The 24,085-nt window shown below is 42.9% G+C and overlaps 1 protein-coding gene across 1 annotated transcript; it reads right to left on the reverse strand.

The window, feature by feature from the left end:
- Positions 1 to 659: 659 nt before the first annotated feature.
- On the reverse strand, positions 660 to 14,908 carry Sypl2 (synaptophysin like 2). Its single transcript, XM_046467281.2, has 6 exons — positions 14,519 to 14,908; positions 14,272 to 14,346; positions 6,939 to 7,063; positions 5,730 to 5,931; positions 4,402 to 4,593; positions 660 to 3,140 (listed from the first exon to the last, which is right to left on the reverse strand). Exons 1-6 carry the CDS (start codon positions 14,570 to 14,572, stop codon positions 2,988 to 2,990), a joined length of 801 nt encoding a protein of 266 aa, XP_046323237.1. The 5' UTR covers positions 14,573 to 14,908; the 3' UTR covers positions 660 to 2,987.
- Positions 14,909 to 24,085: the final 9,177 nt, after the last annotated feature.

Genomic DNA, 24,085 nt, shown 5'->3' on the forward strand with positions numbered 1-24,085 from the left:
CTCCTCCACCCCTCACACTTTACCCTATATCCCTTTAGCTAAGAGAAAACCAGGTGTGAGAGCAAATAAGTCAAGGTCTATGAATTCAGAACCTCAGACTTTCATCCAGGGAAGGTTTAAGTACTTCAAAAATAATATTTGAGGGTCTTAACCAGACATCCATGGATGATGCCTAGGGCGCCCAGTAACCTGGTGAAATTGAATGTAAAATCATGCTCAAGTGCATTTTTCTAGGGAATGTTAATGTAGAATGCAATTGTCTGGGGGGTGGGTAGAGGTGCAAGTTTGTTCAGCAAGAAACCTTATAGTAAAGAGGAAAGCATATGGCCCTCAACTCATGACAGGAAGCTTGTTTGGGTCACAGATGGTAGGAAAGCAAATGGAAACAGCATTGTGGAAGTCACTATCTCTCGCCTTTTGAGTTTGCTCCAGATTTGCTAACGAGTCAGTTGCTTTGGACTAATTGGGTGCCACCAGAAGAGGCAGTGTCACCAGACTGGGGCCTGCCAGGAACAACTGCTCATCCAGCAGACTCTATTGCTTGGGGTGCAGAGTGGAGGGGAGTGGAATGTTATCTTGGTAGAAATGTTGATATCTGTCCAAGAACTTAAAGCAAGGGAGAGAAAGGGGGGAGAAAAATTCCCAGAAGGGCTCCAGTCTTGGCTCCTTCATGGCAAATGCTTGCAGCACTGTTTATTCAAATGTGTAATAACAAGCACCAGAAAACAACATGCAACATTCTCCCCCCACCCGTGACCTGCAATCCCAGAAGTAGGAGACCTATGACCACAATGTTGAAGGGAACTCATGTTCAGGAAAGGTTCAAGGTGGGCATTCTGGCAGGGCCAGATTCTACCAGGGCAAAGGGCAAGTGCCCTGCCTTTTGGCCTCCTGCAGTATCTGGAGAAACCAGACACCTTCTGCTACCTCAGGCCCCAATAGGCAAAGCAGTGATACCAGCCCTGGTTGGAGGACATATGACTCCTATAAGGACAACCCTGTCCTTGGCACTTGGCCCAGGCAGCCCTCTGGAGGTAATGAAGTGAACTGGCCTCTTAGGGTGGCCATGGAGAGAGAGAGAGGCCATAGTCTCTTCTGGCCAAGAAGAGCCAGCCTCTTTAGGAGAAGGAAGAGCCTTCTCTGCTGCAGGGAGAATTCTGGGATTCCTCTGCAGGAGTGAATACCTACCCCTTTACCGAGCTGAAGGGCATTGTTACCTTCAGTCCCCAAATGAGAGTACTTTATCCATCACATTTCAAATAAATTATAAATATGGACACAATCCAAATAATAGAAGTAGTAGAAGCTGCTCACAGACCCCCACAGGAACCAGCCTGAAGAAAAATGAAGGTCACCCCTTTATTCTCTGTGTCTCTGGCCATGTAGGCGAAACTGTCTCCCCTTGTCCTGGAGTAACTATGGGTACAACTCAGGGCAGAGAGTTTCATATTTAGAAACATTCTCATCCCCATCTTCTTTCCTCCCTCCTCAAACCCCTTCCCAACATCTAAAAAATGAAAACAAATTGCTGAAGGACTCTGGAGCTTTGAGGGATATAAATCTCACACTTTTCCCCATCGAGTGGGAAAACTCTGACCCAAAGAGGAAATAATTGGCCCTAAGTCAAAGGTGCTGACCCCCAGGTACTCCAATAATGCACATGTTACTATGGGTGGCATTGAGGAAGGTGAGGAGGTTGAAGGGGGTTAACTCAGTCCTGAGGACAGACTGGCATAGGACACATTCACCTTTGGGATGCTAAGCGGGCCAGTTGGCACTGGATTGGAAAATGGTTGAATTCTTCTCTCTTCATCCTTCCCTGAGCAGTCCGATGACTGGGGCAGATTGAAGTGTTCTGAGTGGGTAAGAAGTAGATGACCCTTGCCCAGTTAGCATTCGCTGGCCTTGGAGTCTAGAGAGGGACTGAGGAGGTATCAGGAAAAGGAGACACACCAAAGACAAATATGGAACTGGGTCCCAAAGTGAAGAAGCACCAATAGCATCAGGCTGCCCTGGACTCGGGAGGGGATAGACCCTGGCAAAATGAGGAAGCAGGGGAGGATGGGAAGCCAACGGAGAGGGCACATCCTTTTGTAAAGATGAGAAGGGGGACGTATGAGAGAAGGACTATATAAGGAACCAGGGAGAAACAAGCAAAGAGTAAGGGGGAAATGGGCCCATCCATCCATGTCCTGGGGCTCTGGGGCAACTCAGCCTCATGATGTCCTTCTGGCCCTTCCAGAGCCCCTATCTTGCTGCACAGGAATGAAAGGAAGGCCTGGACAGACTTCAAAAAGGATCTCGAATGCCTCAGACCCAAGAGGCAGGGGAAGGGAGGTGAACCGGGTGGTTGGGTGAGGGGGCCTGAAATGGAGATGCTCCTAAGCCCTTCATCTTGTGTCCCAAGTGTGAGATGAGACCAAGCCCAAGAAGGACAGGAAGGAAGGTAAAATTTTCTAAGGTAAGTATAGTTTAGAGTGCTGGTGGAAAGTGCCCCACCCTGGGGGTCAGAGGACCAAGGGGATAAAAGAAACTATTTCTGTCCCAAGTTTCCTGGCAAGTTTTTTTCCTCAAGTTGCAATTCAGTTGCCATTTATCTGCTCCCATTGAGTTCAGGCTTCATCTAGACCCTCTAAGGGCCCCTTTTTAGGCTACTGTGCCTCCCTGGTTCACACATGGTGGGCTCTGTGGGCAAAGAGAAGCCAGAGAAGAGTGGGAAGCACATTGGACTCTGGGAAGGCTGGAAATCAGTCAGTACACAAGAAGCACTGAGCTCCTGTCATCTGGGGCTCCAGCAAGAGGAGGGATAGGAAGCCATGGGGTGGGCTGCCCAGGTTTCCAATAGCTGACGTCTGCCCATCTGCAGTCCCAAAGCTCAAAGCCTAGAATGATGGGGGAAGGGAGTTGGAGGAGGAAGAGGGAGGTCCTGGGAGCTGTTGGTGTTGAAGAGGTGCTGTCCAGTTCAGGAGTAGCCAGGCGGGGACTGTTTACTGCTTCTCCACTGCTCCCTGCTCAGCTGCACTCTCCTGGCTGGGGCCCTGGCCCTGGTCCTGGCCCTGGCCCTGCCCGTGCCACGGGGTCTCCTTGAACACAAACCAACAGTTCCCGGCCCACAGGAAGAAGTTGATAAAGCCGAAGAGCTGCAAAGGACATCAGGGAAGTATGTGAGAATAGTAGGGGAGGGATAGTATGAGAACAGGGAGTGGGGAGTTCCTGTGTTGGTGTAAGAAGCTCAGAGGACTAGAAAGACTAAGCAAGCTGGGTATAGAAGTAGGATTCAACGCGATCTCCCGTTAAGGGATTTCCTGGCAACTCTATCCACAGCATGCACCCAAGATGTAGCTTGGTCACTAACCCAATCCTGCTGGTAAAGAGGTTATCATGCAAAGCATAGCAAGGATCCAGTAGTCAGGGGCCAGCAGGGCTTCCCACAGCAATACCAGGGGCCTGCCTGGAATACCTTCTGTTGGGTGAGTTTGACTGGAGCTGTCCAAGGTGCTTCTTCCCTAGGACCAGGGACTCAGCCAGGGCTACATTCAATATTTGTTTAAAATGTTTTAAAAACCTAACAGCAGGAAGTATTTAGGAGAAGGTGTACTGATGTTTGCAATTGACTTTGAAATGCATTAAAAATGGATTGATGAGAGAAGGTGGATAGGTAAATAATAAAGCAAGTCTAATACAATGTTAATGGGAGAGCCTAGGGGGTGAGCATCTGGGTGTTCACCATAAAATTCCTTCAAGTTTAATGTATATGTGAAATTTTTTGCAATAAAATGTTGGGGGCGGGAATCTGTGAGTGGAGTTCCAGTATGTTCCAGAAGCTCCCTGATGTGCCAGTCATGAAACATTTCAGTTATGGGCCTTGATGAGGTCAGAGACATTTTCAGAGAGGATCTGAGATAGCTAAGGTGATGGCTCAGGCACTTTCCAGCTGATGTGAGCATATTTCAATGTTTTAGCAACTAGGATGACCAAATGCATGCCTATTGGCTGAATGCACCCATGTCCTCAAATCCCTTTTCTGTGTGGGGGTCCAAGCAACGAAGAGCCCTTTCTCACTCTGGGTCTCCTTAAGAGCTCTGAACCAGCCACAGCCCTAAGCTCCCTCTTCATATGTTCAATGGGCACCCATACACAGCATGAAACAGGCAGGAGGGATGGGAGGTAGTCATGAGGACATGCCTAGAGGTGGGGAATGGGAGTGGCTCTTGGTTCCCCCATCCCAACATGCCTTCCCAGGATCAGCATCAGGTGCAGGTGGGCACTAACTGTAAGAGCAGGGGACATCAGCCCTGGGGACCCCTCTCTGTTCCTCTTAGAACCTGCCAGCTGGGACAGGCCTGGGCAGCTGGGATAGTGCTGCTTCCCCTAGGCCCCATCAGTGGCCACAGGTCTCACCACGGAGATGTTGGCCAGTCCCATGGAGGGTGTGGCCCCAGCACTGCACACTGCTTCCTCTCCATGGCACACAGACATTGCTGCAGTCAGGCTGGATGGCCGTGTGGCACCCTTGACATCAGTCAGGCCCTTGCCCCAGGCAGCAGCAGCTACCAGCCAGAAGAAGGTGAAGGAGACGGTCACACAGAAGTCCTGGGAGAAGCAGAGAGTTGGGAATACACTCAGAAAGTCCCCATGATTCCCTAGTGTTTTTTCTCTCTTGACATGATACTCTAGAATCCTGGGGTCTTGGGATATCTGCCTCTTCCTGTCCTATCTGACACCTATAGCCCCAGGGGGTCCAGATGGTCCTAAGAAATCTGTGGGCTGGGGTTGTGGCTGGGGTAGAGCACTTGCCTTGCATGCACAAGGCCCTGGGTTTGAGCCTCAGCACCACATAAAAATAAATAAATAAAAATAAAGATATCGTGTCCACCTACAACTAAAAAAAATATTTAAAAAAAAGAGAAAGAAATCTGTTCACTGCCACCAAAGTAGTCATGCCTCTCAGGCTGCCCTATCTACATCCTCAGAACTAAAGTCAGGCAACAAGGTGCTGAGGCTGGTCAGCCTCACCTCAAAACCCAAGTTATCTAAACTCCCTATTTTTTTAATATTTATTTTTTTTGGTTGTAGTTGGACACAGTACCTTTGTTTTTATTTATTTATTTTTATGTGTTGCTGAGGATGGAACCCAGGGCTTTGCATGCGCTAGGCAAGCGCTTTACTGCTGAGCCACAACCCCAAGCCTAAACTCCTTATTCTTTATCCCCAACTTTTCCTTTGATCACCCTTACTCATCTAGAAGTAGTGGCAGAGGCAGATTTGGGAAATGGAGTTCTCTAACGTATGGCTTCTACCTTCATAACTGGAATAAGGAGAAAGTAAAGAGAATAATTAATGCTAATAACAGCTAACACTTACAGTGGTTAACTATGTACCAGATATTTTACATACTTTCTTATTCCCCCACCCCCAGAAAAAAAAACTAAAAAGCAGGTATTATTTCATCCACATTTATAGATGAGGAAACTGAGATTTTGAGAGGCTGAGTAATTTATCTAAGGCCACACAGTGACTGAAGCCATGAAGAGACTGTGTTGGGATTTGAACCCAAGCAGCCTAACTCCAAAGTCTGCTTATTTATACTGCTCTTGTGCTTTCTGTCAGTGGAAGGAAGCTATGGGAGGTTGGTAGAGGCAGAGGTTCCACATTTAGGTCTTGGGCCCAGAGAAGCTACTATGTTTGTCCATCCCTTGCCTCCATCCCTCTGGCCCATTCTCACTCACCACTAGCGGGAAGCGCTTGTTCTCCGTATAGAGGTTGTGGAAGCGCAGGTAGAGAACTAGGGCAGCCATGGTATAGAAGAAGGAAAAGATGCCAAGGGTCACAAAGAACTCAGCAGGGGCAGAGAAGTCCCCCATGAGGTGCATGGTCTTGGAGGTGGATTCATCATCACAGAGAGGCATCTCATACTGGACCCGGTGCAACCTGCAGATGGTAGGAGAGGCCATCTTGAGCTCAGGTAACCAGCTTTCTCCATGCTCCAGGAAGGGTCCTGGGTTAGTTCTCACCCTAGGACTATTACAGAGTGAAGAAAGGTGTGGAACAGTACTTCTGGAGGGAAACTTGCAGTCAAAGCAGGAGCTTTCCTACAGTTTCATTCAAGTCCTACCTCCCCCTGGACTGCCATCCTACACTCATCCACCTGCCCAGATATGGTGAACATGTGGTTCCAAGAAGTCAGGGCCTTTAAGGTCACAACCACAATATATAATCCATCTATTTCTGGTAGCCAAACCACTAGGCAAATCAGCTGCTTTCTGCTCCTGGGAAAATACAGGGTCACAGTGACCAAGCTCAGGTTTGAATCACCCATTCTCAGGCGTTACTTAGCTTCCTAATTTGAGTATCTTGGACAAAACAAAGAGAAAAACACAACATTTTATATACAGGAGACAATCTAAGTTGGGTGCCAAAAACTAGACATTTCTTAAAAAGGTGAGCCCTGTCTCCATTCTCTTCTGAACACTTACTCACCCCTTCTCTAAGCTCTCAAATAATCCAGGAAAGAATACTCTTCTCTACCTCCTGGATAAGATATGCCTCCTTGTTTTCTGGTGGTACCAGAAAGAACGAACAAGCTTCCTTACTTCGAAGCAGAAAGGGGGCTTCTGAGGCTCAGAGAGAGCTGTTCAACTTTCTCAGACTCCTTCCAATGCCTGGGGGTTTTCTGCATGCACTTTATGACCCCCTATTGGTTGGCCACGGACTGGAACATAATAACGATGATCTATTTGTGTTTCCCTTATGTTTTCCTCTGGTCAGTTTGTCTGAGATCACTGAAGGGTGGAACGGACCTAAGTCTTATAATTCTGTTGGAATCTGGATTGGCACACAACAAGTGGTCTTTAGATTTCTGGAGGAGGAAGAGACAAAGCAGGTCCTGCTGATCTCGTGAGAGAGTCTGTGCTGGGTCATAACCCATTTCTGCTCACCTGAAGGGATAGCCGAACAAAACAATGATGGAGCTCACGTCCTTGGCTTCGTTGTTGCAGCGAACTGTTGCTCCTGTCTCCCCGCTGTAGGAGCCGCAGGACCCGAAGGCGAAAATAGCAAAGAGCTGAGAGAGAGTGAAGCCCCTTTAAAAATCAGAAAGCCTCATGTGGCCAAGGTGAAGAACCACCCTCTGTCTCCAGCAGATACTGAGGGGCCAGGGAGTGAGATTCCCTTTAATCTTGTTCCTCCTGGGCAGGGATTCATGGCTACCATGGTTTTTCAGTTCAGGGTGTAATATTCATCATACAGGGTAGTGGACCAGATAGCAAATGAATTAAATTAGACTTTGAGTGGTGTCTAGGAAATGGATCCTCTCCAGGTCTCCTCATTGGGCATGACACTGGGGACCAGGGGCAGCCTCTTCAAGATGAGAAGTAACACCAGAACCTCTGTAATTCCAGCTATTGGAAACTTCCTCTCAAAAGTTTTCTCTTAATTTTTCTCCCAAGGGAGAGGCACCCTGTGAAATGGATTCCTCTGCACCAACGCAGATCAGGCATGCCTGAAGTGCTTTTCATTTCTCCTTTAGCCAGTCAAAGAATCTTCCCCTTACCTTGTTGCTAACTTCCAGCGATTTCCTGCCCCAGAGGAGATACCGTGTAGCTGGAGGGGACAACTTCTACCAAGCTTTTCCATGGAACTACCATCCTAACTCCTCTTCCCTGAAAGCACCTTTCCTTCCAGCGACAGTGCTGGCTGGGCCAGTGCTGACTGTCCTGGCTAGAGACCAAAGAAAAGTACCCTCCACTTGCCTTATCAGCCTCTGCTATTTTCCCACTGGAGTTTCTCTTTGTAACCTGTTGATGCTGCCATTTCTCAGTGTTAAAAAGCAGAGGCGTTCCAGACCACTTGAACTGTTTTCTTCTCTACCTTTCATCACATTTGACTACCTCTTGTATTGAGCAAAATGAAATTGTCTCATTCTGTGATTCTCACATTTCTTTCCAGGAAATACCCTTTGATTAGAAAAGGAGGTGGAGTCTCTTATTCTCCCACATCAGTTGCTCAGTCCCAGTTTCCTGTGCCCCTATCTTTGATTTGTTCACAGTATCATCTTTCTTATTAAGCAGTGAACTTATTCTGTGAATTGTTCATTTTCTGTACGTTTCTCTATGACTCAATGTCTTGGTCATTAAAGGACCTAGAAAACAACTAATCTACACTCCAGTCCTGCATCCAGAGTAGAATTGCACATTATTTTGCTAATGCCTATTGACGTTGTGAAATAAAAAGAGACCTGAACTAGGAGTCTGAAAATCTGGGTTCTAGTTGTAGCTCTGTTGCTAATTAGCCAGGTGACTCCACTGTCTGAGTCATAGTTTCTTCATCTGTAAAATGAGGCATTTGGAGGTAATCTAGAGGCTTTTCCCAGCTCTGAAATTCTCTCACTCTCTGAGGGTAATGCTATCAGTGTGCTCTTGGCTGGATTTGCCAACAGCTGTGCTCTGCCCTTGGGTGGTGTCGGGTGCCACTACCCCGCCTTGCACGGCCTGGCCCAGCAGAACTCCATGCTGGAGCCACTGACTTCTCTCTTAAGGTCATAACGTTCACCTCTGTTTTCAGGAGACTTGCTCTAGACAAATGAGAATTGTCTCCATTGGTAAAGATAATCAGGAAAGGAGATAAGTGTAATATCTCTGCAGTGCCTATATAACCCCCACTCCTGAATTAAACTATGCAGGCTGCAGTAGAGCCCTGCTTGCTCACCTCCCTGACAGAACTGGAGAGAAGTCACTGGAACCCTCTGCATCTTTACCCTTCACATACTCAAAGTTGCCTCCCAGGCATAACAATAAAACTCCCTAGCTCTTCCTCAGAGGAATTCTCTCATCTTTGTGGGCTCTGTGGCTTTCTGATTCCCTGAGGAAGTTTCTTTATTTCCCTTAGCTTCTGGTGCCCAGAAATGGACACAATTAGGGTGTCATATTCTAGGAAGGGCAGCACAGTTGGATATAATTTTACCCATTGGCAGTTAGTCAGTGAATGGCTCCTCATAGAAAGTGTGCAGGTATTCCTAACTTGAGAGAGTGAGTGGTCAGTTATGGAGCCTTCTCTTCACGAGCCCTCTCTTGACAGGCACTGTTGAACATCGACAGGAAGATGACATTTCTCAAGCATCTACTTTATACCAGGCAGGCTCTGTTCTAGATACTACTAGTGAACAGAAGAGAAAAAAAAAATGAATCTGTCCTCATTGGAGCTCATGCTCTAGAACCTACCCACAATGGTAGCCACTAGCCAAGGCTATGTAAATTAATTAACATAAAACTAAATTTTACATTCAGTTGTTTGATCATGCCAGCCATATTTCAAGGGCTCAGTAGGCACATTCGGCTAGCAGGTACTGCAGTCATCAGCACAGATTATAGAACTTTTCCATCATCATTGAAAATTCTCCTATGTCAAGACGATAACCTCAAGGTTCTGAAACTTCTAAGCCCTGCTTTCTGATTCTTCAAAGGGCAAAATATACCCATAAGAACTTTACTGTTAATGCTTTGCTTTTCTGATTCTTTGAAACTTAGGAATCTAAACATCTTCCATGACGGCTTTTTTACTTACCAGAATATTTGTTTGTTAGTGCTAGGGACCTAACTCAGGGCCTGTGCGTGCTAGCTGTAGAGCTATGTACCTAGCCCCAAGAACACGTCTAAATATGAACTCACAGTCAGATGGTGGCAGATACAGTGTGCTATATGAACGGATGATGGGAAAATCTGAGAAGAATGATCATAGATCATAGAGCAGCAGAACAAAAAGGGTCTCAGAGATTATTAAGCTCAACAGTATCATTTCACAAAGATGGAAACTGAAGACCCCCCAAATAAGATGATTTTCTCTAAGTCACATTAGCTGATGTAAGAGCCAGGTTATGAATTTACATCCCCTTTCCAGTGCTCTTCCTATGTCATTCATTTATTCATCCAACACTTATTGAACATTCATTTATTCATCCAACACTTACTGAGCATCTATCTACCTTGTGCCAGGTGCTCGAGATACAAAAATGAGTAAGACCTGGCTTCTATTATCAATAATTCATGTTAAGAAGGGAATGTCATGTTAAAACAAGCAAAACCCAGCACCATAGTTATTAAAGCTAAGGTAGAAGCCAGGTGCAGTGGTACCTGCATGTAATCCCAGTGACTATAATTGAAGGGAGACTGAGAATTTAGTCAGACCCTATCTCAAAATAAAAAATTAAAAGGGCTGAGGATGTCTCTCAGTGGTAAAGTACCCCTAGGTTAAATCCGTAGTACCAAGGAAGGAAGGAAGGAAGGAAGGAGGGAGGGAGGGAAGGAAGGAAGGAGAGAGGGGAAGGAAGGAAGGAAGGAAGGAAGGAAGGAAGGAAGGAAGGAAGGAAAGAAGAAAAGAAAAAGGAAAGGAGGCTAAAGGAGAGATCTTTACTGTGTGTGGTGGGGATTACAAGGAGAGAGGAGACCTGTACCCTGGGCTGCAGAAGCATGGAAAAACACCCTCACCCAGCCCATGGCTCCTAATACTCCATCTTTCTGCCTCAGATTTGCTTCCTTCCTTAACTGTTCAGGGAACTAAGCCCAAGGAAGAAGAGGGTGACAACTGAAACAACCCTGTCACCATGCACAAGGCTCTGAGAGCAACCTGATCACAAAGAACAGCAGCCAAAGATGGAGGCTCTGAGACAGGGGGATTTCTGGAATTCTGGTGCCAACCAGTTTTCCTTCTCTTGGACTTGCATTGCTCCTCCTGCCTCCGTGTCTCTTTTATAAAGACGTTGGAATAACTTTTCCCAGGCGTGGGTTTTTTTGTTTTGTTTTGTTTTTGTACTGTGGATTGGATCCAGAGGTGCTCCAACATCAAGCTATTCCCAGCCCTTTTTTATTTTTTATTTTCATACAGGGTCCCCCTGAGTTGCCCAACTGACCTTGAACTTGTGATCCTCCTGCCTCAGGCTCCCGAGTCACTGGGATTGCAGGTGTGCACCACTGCATCCAGCCAACCTTCCCAGTTAAAGGATGAGGTTGTACTTTGGACTTCCTTGCTGGTCAGAGAAAACCAACAGTCCAGAGAACACCAACATCATCAGTGCAAAGCATAGAAGGCAAGTTCTTTCCCCCAAATCCTCCACCATAATCATCCAATTGGTTTGATGAACTCTGATGATGTCCTTTCAAATCCTCCACAGTGACTGAAATAACTCCATTACAGACACCTCAGAGTCAAGTAAATTACTTTGGCATCCCAAAGGTGAAATTTTCATTAGGAGGACACTCTCAGTTAAAAGTAATATAACTTATTTATAAGCAAATGAGAATAATGACTGAGTCATCTAGAGATCTTTTGGACCTTGCCATCAAACTGAGGATTTGGCAGTGACATTTGAATAATCTCACTAAAGGACAAGACTAGTTGGGCAGTCTGCACAGGGGAGAAAATAGGCAAAGGCGGAGGTTCGGGAATAAAATATCTCCTGGAGTGCCTGGCTCACTAGGTTCACTAAGCATCACAGAAATTGTCTTTTGTAATCTTCCCAGTGAGCCTATAAGACAGGTCTCATTTACATTCAAGGAAAATGAGACCCATAAAAATTTCATCTCTTATCCAAATTTCTAGGACTATAAGCACAGGATAAAATTTAAGCCAAAGCCCAACTGACCTTAAAGTCTGCCTTAAAAACAAATATAAACAAAAAACCTACTTCTCCAATAACTGGTCTATGCTCGGGTAGATTTAGTGAGATTCTTAGAATTAGAATTGAGGTGAGAATAATTTCTGAATTTTAAAGACATTCTAACATAAGCTCCTGACTCATAAAAGAATTACATCACTTTTTCCTCTCAAGAATTCCAGTAACACCTTTGCTTTTTGATAATAATGACTATAAAAGTTTTCAATTACCATTACCATAATGGCAAGATTTGTGTTTTAGTTTGTCTTCCTCTAGTCAGGAGTACTTTATCCCACCAAGCAAAAAAAGAAAAAAGGGTGAAAAAAAAAACAAATGACATTTTCACTGTTGTTTCTGTGCTGGTTCCTGTGAACTTTCATGTGAGCTCATCTGCAAAAATGCAAAGCAAGTGAAACTTGTGCCCTGAATTTATGCTACCCAGGATAGCATTAAAACCAAATCATGTCTCCTTATGATTCTACACTGTGAATGACGACTAGTTTAGAGTTTGTTCTCCACCCAGGACCCTTGAGTTTAGCAATGTGAGAGAAAGGGATCTCTGTTTTGTAGTTGAAGGGTTTTTTTTTTTTTTTTGGAGTTGAAGATCATAAACATCAAACAGGTATTACTTGGTAGGGCATCAGCACTGACCCTAGGAGAACACTGGATTATTTCCCTAGGAATTGCTCTGTCCAGCCTTTATAGAAATGTGGTGGGGGGCTGAGGCTGTAACTCAGTAGCAGGGCAATTGCCTAGCATGTGTGAGGCACTGGGTTTGATCCTTAGCACCACATAAAAATAAACAAACAAAACAAGGCATTCTGTCCATCTATAACTACAAAAGAAAATTAAAAAAAAAAAAGAAGAAATGTGGTAGGTACAGCGGGCTGTAGGGACAGGAGTGAAGAAGGTTGCTTTTCAGAATCCCCCCAGGGAAGGCAAGTCCATAATCCAATAACTTCATTATTCCTTCATCCCTTGATAGTCTGTCTTCAAATTTCCATTAGATCCATTTTGTCAAGTTTTATGATAAAATTGTACTCTTACATTTCAGTCAGGTTCTGCTCCTATGGATGGCACTTAATGGCTCTCTGACTTCTGGATGCCAGTCACTCAGAGCATAAATATTCTTATATGGGCCCCTCTGGTATTCAAGTGGTGGGTCAGAACAGGGAAGTGGCAGGAGGTCAAAGAACTCAATCAGCAGTTGGTCCCACTGTACTTGAGGCAGTAAGGAAAGTGGGAAGTTCCCACGAAGTCCCAGAGTCTATACTTGGGAACTCCCCAGGCTGGCCTATAGCCCTAATTAGGAGTCTCAGATATCCAGAGATAATCCCAAATACACTATTGCCTCTGAATTTCAGATTTGACGATTCTCATCTATGATTTAGTAGTTAGTGACACAGTGCTAATTCCTGTCTCCAGAGAGTTTAAAGCCCTTTAGAACACAATCCTCCTGAGTATTAATGGTAATTTATTCCCTAGCTGAATGCTGTGCTGAAAGTGTATTAATTAAGTTATTCATACACCACTTGGTGTGTGGATTGTTTAACTTAAAACCTCTTCTGCAGTAGTGCACTAAATGCCCTCCCCCCAACAAGTCTTTATGATTTGAAAAAGTGCCTGCATCTCTCCACATTCCTAACTTAAATCCAGGAGGCCTGGGGCACTGGGAAGAGCAAAGAGCATAAGTACCAGTGAAGAAATGAGGTGGTATTTCCACTAGATCAAACCACTTGAAGAAATTGAGGACCTGGGCAAAGGTCGTAGGGTAAATCTATCTAGGGTTACATTTTAGCACACCAAGCAATTTAAAGCTTAAGAGGACCCCCGAGGATGGTCAGATCCACATTTGACCAATGTTGGGAACTGAAGTCCAGAGAAGTGACTTGCCCAAGGTTGTGCAGCTGGAAACACAGATCCAGGCCTGGAATCCAGATTTCCAGCTTCCCAGATCTGTGTTCTCATTGTACATACTACATTTTGGTTATATTGTCATTTTTATTCTGTCATAATTTTGTTCTTTTGTTTATTCTCAGGGCTGGTGAGTTCCATTCATTCATTCATTCACTTCCTCACTCTATTACAAAACCCCAGATTCCTCTAGTGACCTCAACAGGAAATCCCGAGCTGGGAGCCTGTCCTTGAGTCCACTCCAAGGATCTTCCAGGTCCTGGTGGGTTTGGGGCAGGTTTCCATAGCGCCTCTCCTTCCCTCCTTTGCCCTCTGAAGCTTCTCTGGTGGTGAAGAGCGGATCTCATCCCCCTTGTTCTCCTCCTCCTCCCGCCCGCCACCGAGGAGTGGTATGTGCAGGATCAGAGTTCTGGAAAGGTTACACCCGGGTCCTGTGGCCCGAGTGAAATGTGAGCGCCTTGGGCAAAGGTTCCTTGCACATAGAAGGACCGAATCCGGGACTCCGCATGCCTGGCTCCTCACCCTCCTACCACTGAGTGCTGGACAAGCATCCCCAGCCCGCCCCTCCCCCGCCCACCTGTCACCGCCCCCCACCCTTCCGCAGTGGCCTGGCTGCTTCACCTCCCCAGCCCCCACCAGAGCCACATTGCTTCAGGTCGTCGTCACAGTCCAAGCTCCCGAAATAGCCCGGGGCTGGGGCAGAGACTCACCCACTGGAGAACTTTGATGAAGCCCAGTGGCTCCTCCAGCCGTCGCCAGCGCAGCCCCACCAGCAGGCGGTCCACCTGCGAAGACAGAGCCAGCTAGCTGTCAAGGCGGTGGGGAGACAAGAGAAGACACTAGTCCCTCTCCTCCTCCTACAGTATACTACACAGGGGCAGAGGGTGGAATCAGAGTCAGGGCCGACAGTTAGGTGGAGGGGATCGGTGGCAGAGCCCAGGGGCGCTCGGGAAGTACCTGCTGGCGCGGCGACTTGTCCGCTGTGCGGCTGGGGCTCTCCGCCGACGACATGCTGGCGCAGCAGGACTGGAGCGCAGCGCGGGGGCTCGGCTCCCTCGCAGGGAGGCTGCGGGAACAGCGGTGGAGTTGGGGGCTGCTCACTCGCGGCCGTCGGCGGGCCGGGATCCAGGCTGGCGGGGTGGGTAGCGGGGGCGCTGCTGCTCGCGCTGGTCTAGGCTGTGGCCGCTGCTCTGCCCCGCCGATGCAGAAAGCCCCCGAGTCCGATTCAAACTTCTGTCAAACTCGCAGGCGAACTTGGCAGGGGAGTCACGTGGCGTGCGCTCCCGAATCCTGCTCCCGCCCCCTTTGATCCCCTTTCTCCGTGGCCAAACTCCTTAAAGGGACCTGTGGCCTCTGCGGACAGTTCGGCCTCGAAAGGGCTCAGGTTCTTTGCCAGAAGCCTTCAGGGCCGGACCCCATCGAAACACCACGGTCACGAGCAACACCACGGCGAAAATCTGGAGCGCGCTGGGACGCACCGGCTCCTAGTTTATCTTTCCGGGGTTTTTCTGGATTCGGAATTGCTCTGCCCTGGTTTTTCTCCTCTTCCAAACCTTAATATCTAGAACTTGAAGGATTTTCACTAGGCATTTTTAGTGCTTATTATTAACATGCCTCTTGCTTCCAAAATTTTTACGGAGTCAGTACAGAAGGAAAAAAAGCACTAGAATTTAAACTGCCCACTTTATATTCTAAGTTAGCATTGTTTTATTATTATTTTTACCAACAAAAAGCATTTGTGTTTTAGTGATTTAAAAATTGTTAATCTTTAAAAAATATGAACCAAATGTTCTTTAAAATAGCCAATGCTATCTAAACGAAAAGAAAGTCTTTGAAATCGGAGCAAAGATTGAAGTTTTGTTGAAAAGTTAACAGAGTTGAATTTTGATTGATTTAAAAATAGGTCTTGTTTTCTGAAAGTGTTCAACAGGAGCCCCGCGTGAGCAGTTATGAAAATTACACATTCGATTAACGGGAGTGTAAAGTGTAAGTAGTAAAAGGTTAAGTGGTTTGTCTAAGGACGCTGAGCGGGTCAGTGGGCGGTGGCCAGAGAATAGAACCTGCCTGCTCTTCTTATCTGACTTGTAAATATGTATCCATTCTTGGAAGACCCCCCATGCCCACCTCCATCACTTCAGAATGAATGCTTTTTGGACAAACGCTTGGCTATCATTTGTGCAATTCATTCCCCCATTGAATTAAGTGCCTTCCCAAAGTTGGGAATGAGTAGGAGAAGCAGGCAGCTCAGGCTGGGATGGGGCCACCTGGGGTTGAAGGAAACTTCTCCTGTGGATTTCCATGAAAATCTAGGATAAAAATCAAACAGCTTAGCTCCCAGTTCAGTTCTTAATAAATTCTTCTGTTGGCTTATATTCCTGTTCTATGGACTAGAAATAATAATTTCTGTCCCATTTACTTCATAAGACCATCTTGAAGATTAAGTGATGTTATGTAAATACCTACACTACACAAATATAAAATATGTATTACTGAGGTCGACAATAATATGCATATACAATACAACACAATCAGAAAAGAATCAGAATATCGCAGCATAAATCCACATACCCACCTACCACCTTATTCAACTTTAACAATTTGCCTTTCCATTTGCCTCAAATCCATTCTTCTTTTTTTTTTTTTTTTTAGGGGGGGGGGCGTACTGGGGATTGAACTCAGGTGTACTCTGCTACTGAGCCACATCCCCAGCCCTATTTTTAAATTTTATTTAGAGACAGGGTCTCACTGAGTTGCTTAGTGCCTCACATTTGCTGAGGCTGGGTTTGAACTCAAGAGCCTCCTGCCTCAGCCTCCCAAACCTCTGGGATTACAGGCATGTGCCACAGGGCCCGGTCTCAAATCCATTCTTTTCTTAATATTGTAGGTGGACACAATATCTTTATTTTATTTGCATGTGGTGCTGAGAATCAAACCCAGTGTCTCACGCATGCTAGGCAAGCCCTTTACCTCTGAGCCACAGCCACAACCTGTCCTCAAATCCATTATTAAAAAAGAAATAAAAATTGCATGCAAAATCAAAGTCCTGTTTGTACCTCTAATAATTCTCTCCTCCTTCTTCCTCCTCAGATACAACCACTATTCTATTCTTAATTTGTTTTTTTGTCAGTTCCTTGTATGTTTTAATGCTTTTTCTTGTTGTGTAAGACTGTATCTAGAGACAATACATAGTCTCCAGACATAGTAATGTTTTTCAAATTGTTTTAAACTTTAGCTAAATAAGATCATGCTTTAGATAATGTTCTTCAACTGCTTGTTACTTCATATTGTGTTAATGAGAGTCATCTAGACTGACACTTATAGCTTTGGTTTGTTCATTTTAGCTATATAAATTCAACTGCATAAGCTAGGTGTGGTGACAGGCCTGTAATCCCAAAGGCTCAGGAGGCTTGAGGTGATTACAAACTCAAAGCCAGTCTCAGCAATTTAGGAGGCTCTAAGCAACTAAGTGAGACAATGTTTCAAAATAAAACATTGAAAAATGGTCTTAGGATATGGCTCAGTGGTTAAGAGCCCCTGGGTTGAATCCCTGGTACAAAACAAAAAAATTCAACTATTGGGGCTGGGGATGTGGCTCAAGCGGTAGGGCGCTCGCCTGGCATGCACGGGGCGCAGGGTTCCATCCTCAGCACCACATAAAAATAAAATAAAGATGTTGTGTCCACTGAAAACTAAAAAACAGGAGTGTCCATACTCATATCAAATAAAATAGATTTCAAGCCAAAGTTAATCAAAAGGGATAAAGAGGGACACTACATACTGCTTAAGGGAACCATACACCAACAAGACATAACAATCATAAATATTTATGCCCCCAAAATTGGTGCAGCTATGTTCGTCAAACAAACTCTTCTCAAGTTCAAGAGTCTAATAGACCACCATACAATAATCATGGGAGACTTCAACACACCTCTCTCGCCACTGGACAGATCTTCCAAACAAAAGTTGAATAAGGAAACTATAGAACTCAATAACACAATTAATAACCTAGACTTAATTGACGTATATAGAGTATACCACCCAACATCAAGCAGTTACACTTTTTTCTCAGCAGCACATGGATCCTTCTCAAAAATAGATCATATATTATGTCATAGGGCAACTCTTAGACAATATAAAGGAGTAGAGATAATACCATGCATCTTATCTGATCATAATGGAATGAAACTGAAAATCAACGATAAAAGAAGGAAGGAAAAAGCATACATCACTTGGAGAATGAACAATAGGTTACTGAATGATCAATGGGTTATAGAAGACATCAAGGAGGAAATTAAAAAATTCTTAGAGATAAATGAAAACACAGACACAACATATCGGAATCTATGGGACACATTGAAAGCAGTTCTAAGAGGAAAATTCATTGCTTGGAGTTCATTCCTTAAAAAAAGAAAAAACCAACAAATAAATGATCTCATACTTCATCTCAAAATCCTTGAAAAAGAAGAGCAAAACAACAGCAAAAGAAGCAGAAGGCAAGAAATAATTAAAATCAGAGCTGAAATTAATGAAATCGAAACAAAAGAAACAATTGAAAAAATTGACAAAACTAAAAGTTGGTTCTTTGAAAAAATAAACAAAATCGACAGACCCTTAGCCATGCTAGCGAAGAGAAGAAGAGAGAGAACTCAAATTACCAGCATATGGGATGAAAAAGGCAATATCACAACAGACACTTCAGAAATACAGAAGATAATCAAAAATTATTTTGAATCCTTATACTCCAATAAATTAGAAGATAGTGAAGGCATAGATAAATTTCTTAAGTCATATGATCTGCCCAGATTGAGTCAGGAGGATATAGACAACCTAAACTGACCAATATCAATTGAGGAAATAGAAGAAACCATAAAAAGACTACCAACTAAGAAAAGCCCAGGACCAGATGGGTATACAGCAGAGTTTTACAAAACCTTTAAAGAAGAACTAATACCAATACTTTTCAAGCTACTTCAGGAAATAGAAAAAGAGGGAGAACTTCCAAATTCATTCTATGAGGCCAACATCACCCTGATACCTAAACCAGACAAAGACACTTCAAAGAAAGAAAACTACAGACCAATATCTCTAATGAACCTAGATGCAAAAATCCTCAATAAAATTCTGGCGAATCGGATACAAAAACATATCAAAAAAATTGTGCACCATGATCAAGTAGGATTCATCCCTGGGATGCAAGGCTGGTTCAATATACGGAAATCAATAAATGTTATTCACCACATCAATAGACTTAAAAATAAGAACCATATGATCATCTCGATAGATGCCGAAAAAGCATTCGACAAAGTACAGCACCCCTTTATGTTCAAAACTCTAGAAAAACTAGGGATAACAGGAACATACCTCAATATTGTAAAAGCAATCTATGCTAAGCCTCAGGCTAGCATCATTCTGAATGGAGAAAAACTGAAGGCATTCCCTCTAAAATCTGGAACAAGACAGGGATGCCCTCTCTCTCCACTTCTGTTCAACATAGTTCTCGAAACACTGGCCAGAGCAATTAGACAGATGAAAGAAATTAAAGGCATCAAAATAGGAAAAGAAGAACTTAAATTATCACTATTTGCAGATGATATGATTCTATACCTAGCAGACCCAAAAGGCTCTACAAAGAAACTATTAGAGCTAATAAATGAATTCAGCAAAGTGGCAGGATATAAAATCAACACGCATAAATCAAAGGCATTCTTGTATATCAGCAACAAATCCTCTGAAATGGAAATGAGGACAACCACTCCATTCACAATATCTTCAAAAAAAAAATAAAATACTTGGGAATCAACCTAACAAAAGAGGTGAAAGACTTATACAATGAAAACTACAGAACCCTAAAGAGACAAATAGAAGAAGATCTTAGAAGATGGAAAAATATACCCTGTTCATGGATAGGCAGAACTAACATCATCAAAATGGCGATATTACCAAAAGTTCTCTATAGGTTTAATGCAATGCCAATCAAAATCCCAACGGCATTTCTTGTAGAAATAGAGAAAGCAATCATGGAATTCATATGGAAAAATAAAAGACCCAGAATAGCAAAAACAATGCTAAGCAGGAAGTGTGAATCAGGCGGTATAGCGATACCAGACTTCAAACTATACTACAGAGCAATAGTAACAAAAACAGCATGGTACTGGTACCAAAACAGGCGGGTGGACCAATGGTACAGAATAGAGGACACAGAAACCAATCCACAAAACTACAACTATCTTATATTTGATAAAGGGGCTAAAAGCATGCAATGGAGGAAGGATAGCATCTTCAACAAATGGTGCTGGGAAAACTGGAAATCCATATGCAACAAAATGAAACTGAATCCCTTTCTCTCGCCATGCACAAAAGTGAATTCAAAATGGATCAAGGAGCTTGATATCAAATCAGAGAAACGCCGTCTGATAGAAGAAAAAGTTGGCTACGATCTACAGTCGGTGGTGTCGGGCTCCAAATTCCTCAATAGGACACCCATAGCACAAAAGTTAATAACTAGAATCAACAAATGGGACTTACTCAAATTAAAAAGTTTTTTCTCAGCAAAAGAAACAATAAGAGAGGTAAATAGGGAGCCTACACCCTGGGAACAAATCTTTACTCCTCACACTTCAGATAGAGCCCTAATATCCAGAGTATACAAAGAACTCAAAAAATTAGACAATAAGAGAACAAACAACCCAATCAACAAATGGGCCAAGGACCTGAACAGACACTTCTCAGAGGAGGACATACAGTCAATCAACAAGTACATGAAAAAATGCTCACCATCTCTAGCTGTCAGAGAAATGCAAATCAAAACCACCCTAAGATACCATCTCACTCCAGTAAGATTGGCAGCCATTATGAAGTCAAACAACAACAAGTGCTGGCGAGGATGTGGGGAAAAGGGTACACTTGTACATTGCTGGTGGGACTGCAGATTGGTGCAGCCAATTTGGAAAGCAGTATGGAGATTTCTTGGAAAGCTGGGAATGGAGCCACCATTTGACCCAGCTATTCCCCTTCTTGGTCTATTCCCTAAAGACCTAAAAAGAGCATGCTACAGGGACACTGCTACATCGATGTTCATAGCAGCACAATTCACAATAGCAAGACTGTGGAACCAACCTAGATGCCCTTCAATAGACGAATGGATAAAAAAAATGTGGCATTTATACACAATGGAGTATTACTCTGCATTAAAAAATGACAAAATCATAGAATTTGCAGGGAAATGGATGGCATTAGAGCAGATTATGCTAAGTGAAGCTAGCCAATCCCTAAAAAACAAATGCCAAATGTCTTCTTTGATATAAGGAGAGTAACTAAGATCAGAGTAGGGACAAAGAGCAGGAGAAGAAGATTAACATTTAACAGGGATGAGAGGTGGGAGGGAAAGGGAGAGAGAAGGGAAATTGCATGGAAATGGAAGGAGACCTCAGGGTTATACAGTGGAGGGGGTAGAGAGAGAGGAGGGGAGGGGAGGGGAGAGGGGGGGAGGGGGGATGGTGGAGGATGGGAAAGGCAGCGGAGCACAACAGACACTAGTATGGCAATATGTAAATCAATGGATGTGTAATTGATGTGATTCTGCAATCTGTGTATGGGGTGAAGGTGGGAGTTCATAACCCACTTGAATCAAAGTGTGGAATATGATATGTCAAGAAATTTGTAATGTTTTGAACAACCAACAATAAAAAATTTAAAAAAAATTCTCTCTCTCTCTCTATATATATATATCTATATATATATAGATAGATATATAGATATATAGATATATATGTATATCTATCTATCTATCTATCTATCTATATATATATATATATATATATATATAGAGAGAGAGAGAGAGAGAGAGAGTATATTTACTTATTGTCATATTGATGGGCATTTGAGTTGTTTCCAAATATCCACTCTGATAAACAGAATTGGGGTGAATGTATGTGTGTGTGTGTATATATATATATGTATATATATATATACACACATACTTGGGTACATGTGCATGAGTTTCTACACTCCACTGAATTTCTAATGTGTGTGTGGAGTGTGGGGTGTTTAAATATAAACCCTGATAGGAAATATTTTCTTATACTGACCCATTATAAAAACTGAAACAAAAAGTTTAAAAAAAAACATTTTCTATTCCATTTCGTTAAAAAAATCTAGTCTAGAGTTAATAAATACAGGCCTCCTTTGTAAATAAAAAAAAGAAAGAAAGAAAGAAAAAATATACAAATTCTTAATACAAAATTAGTAACCAGGTTTCAGAAGAGAGGGGCATGAAGCTTTAGTCTCATTACTTTCAAACTTAATATTCCTGTGGGATTTTTTTTTTAGTTGTTGATGGACCTTTGTTTTATTTATTTATTATTATGTGGTGTCGAAAATTGAACCCAATACCTCACACATGCTAGGAAAGTGCTCTACCACTGAGCTACAACCCCAGCCTCTTTGTGGGTATTTTATTCACAACTGGTATTGTTTTGTTTGTTTACTTATTTATTTGTTTGTTTATTTTGGTACCAGGAATTGAACTCAACCACTGAGCCACATCCCCAGCCCTATTTTGTATTTTATTTTGTATTTTATTTAGAAACAGGTTCTCACTGCATTGCTTAGTGCCTTGCCATTGCTGAGGTGGGCTTTCAACAAGCGATTCTCCTGCTTCAGCCTCCAGAGCCTCTGGGATTAAAGGTGTGCACCACTGTTTTATTATTTTTAACAAAATACTTCTGTATGTTAGTGATTTAAAAGTTATTAATATTTAAAAATATAAACTCAATCTCCTTTAACATAGATTATACCATTTAAATAGTGAAAAGGAATTTTGAGGAACTGTGGGTTCAAAGATTGTAGTTCAGACACACTGAATTGAGTTGGTAATTCTCAAATCATGGGTCTCTAATAGTGGTTTGATGAACATTGAACTTTACCTAAAAGTCAGCTGGCTAGGTCATAAGATGTGAACATTTTCAACTTTGAGTTTTAACAAATGTATATCCACACATATCCACAACCACAATCAAGATATGTAACATCTTCATGTTTCCAAAGAGCTCCCTCCTGCCATTTTCCAAACAATATCTACCCAATCACTGATCTGGTTTTTGTCATTATAAATGAGTTTTGCTTTTTCTGGAATTTCAAATAAATTATATAGTAGGTACTCTTATTGGAATAAATTCCAAATGGAATAATATAGTATATACTATTTTGCATATGGCTTGCACTTAGCATAATGTTTTTGACATTCAACTATATTGTTGCAGAAATCAGTAGCTTAATCCCTGTTGCTGAGTAGTATTCCACAATATGAAATATGACGCTTCATAGTTGTTGTTTTTTTATCTATTTACTTGCCAAAGTACACTTGAATCATTTCCACTTCTTTTTGATATTATGAGCAGAGCATAACATAAACATAAACATAAATGTTTATGTTTACCATAAACATTCTTGCACAGGTTTTTGAGGGAATGTACATTTTTATTTCTTAAGTAAATACCCAGAAATGGGATTTCTAGATGTACGTTTAACTTGTATGAAACTTCCAAATTGTTCTCCAGAGTGGCTCTACCATTTTGCAGTCCCACCAACCAGAACATAATGGTATTATTAGTTTAGTTTAGTTTTTAGCAATTCTAAAATGCAGATAGTGGGAACTCATGATGGCTTTAATTTGCATTTTCCCAGTAGCTAATAATATTAAAAATCTTTTAATGTATTTATTTTGCCATTTGAATATCTTTTTTAGTGAAGTCTTCTGTTCAAGGCCTTTGCTCTTTTAAAAATTGGTTCATGTGTTTCTTACTATTGAATTTTGAGAATTCTCAAAGAAGTCTTTTTTCTTCTTCTTCTTCTTCTGATGGCGGTGCTGGGGGATGGAAAAGAGGGCCTAGGACATGCTAGGCAATCTCTCTACCACTTCCTCTACCACTTCCCCAGCCCTGAATGCAAGCCTTTTGTTGTAAATGTGATTTATATATATTTTCTCCCAGGCTGTAGTTTGTCTTCTCATTCTCCTAGTATTGCCTTTGTAGAGTAAATGTTTTAAATTTCAGTGAAGTCTAATTTATTAATGTTTAATGGAGTGTATTCCTGGCATCATGTCTACAAACAAACACTTTGCCTATGCTTTCTTCTGAATGTTTATAGTTTTATGCTTTACATTTAGATATTTTATTATTTATAAGGTATGGGATTTAGGTCAAGTTAGGTTGTTTTTTTTTTTTTTTAGCTTTAGGTGGACACAATATCTTTATTTTACATCATGTGGTGCTGAGAATCGAACCCAGGGCCTCCTGCATGCTAGGCGAGCACTCTACCACTGAGCCACAACCCCAGCCCTGTTTGTTTGTTTGTTTTTAGTGACCATCCAGTTGTTCCAATTTTATTTTATTTATTTATTTTTTTGTGGTGCTGGGGATTGAACCTAGGGCTTCGTGTACCTGAGGCAAGCACTCTACTGACTGAGCTATATCCCCAGCCCTTAAATATTTTTTTAATTGTTGTTGGACCTTTATTTTGTTCATA

This window comes from Marmota monax, unplaced genomic scaffold, assembly GCF_021218885.2.
Source record: "Marmota monax isolate L192 unplaced genomic scaffold, Marmota_monax_Labrador192_F-V1.1 WCK01_AAM20220418_F8-fsc00181, whole genome shotgun sequence".
NCBI lineage: Eukaryota > Metazoa > Chordata > Mammalia > Rodentia > Sciuridae > Marmota > Marmota monax.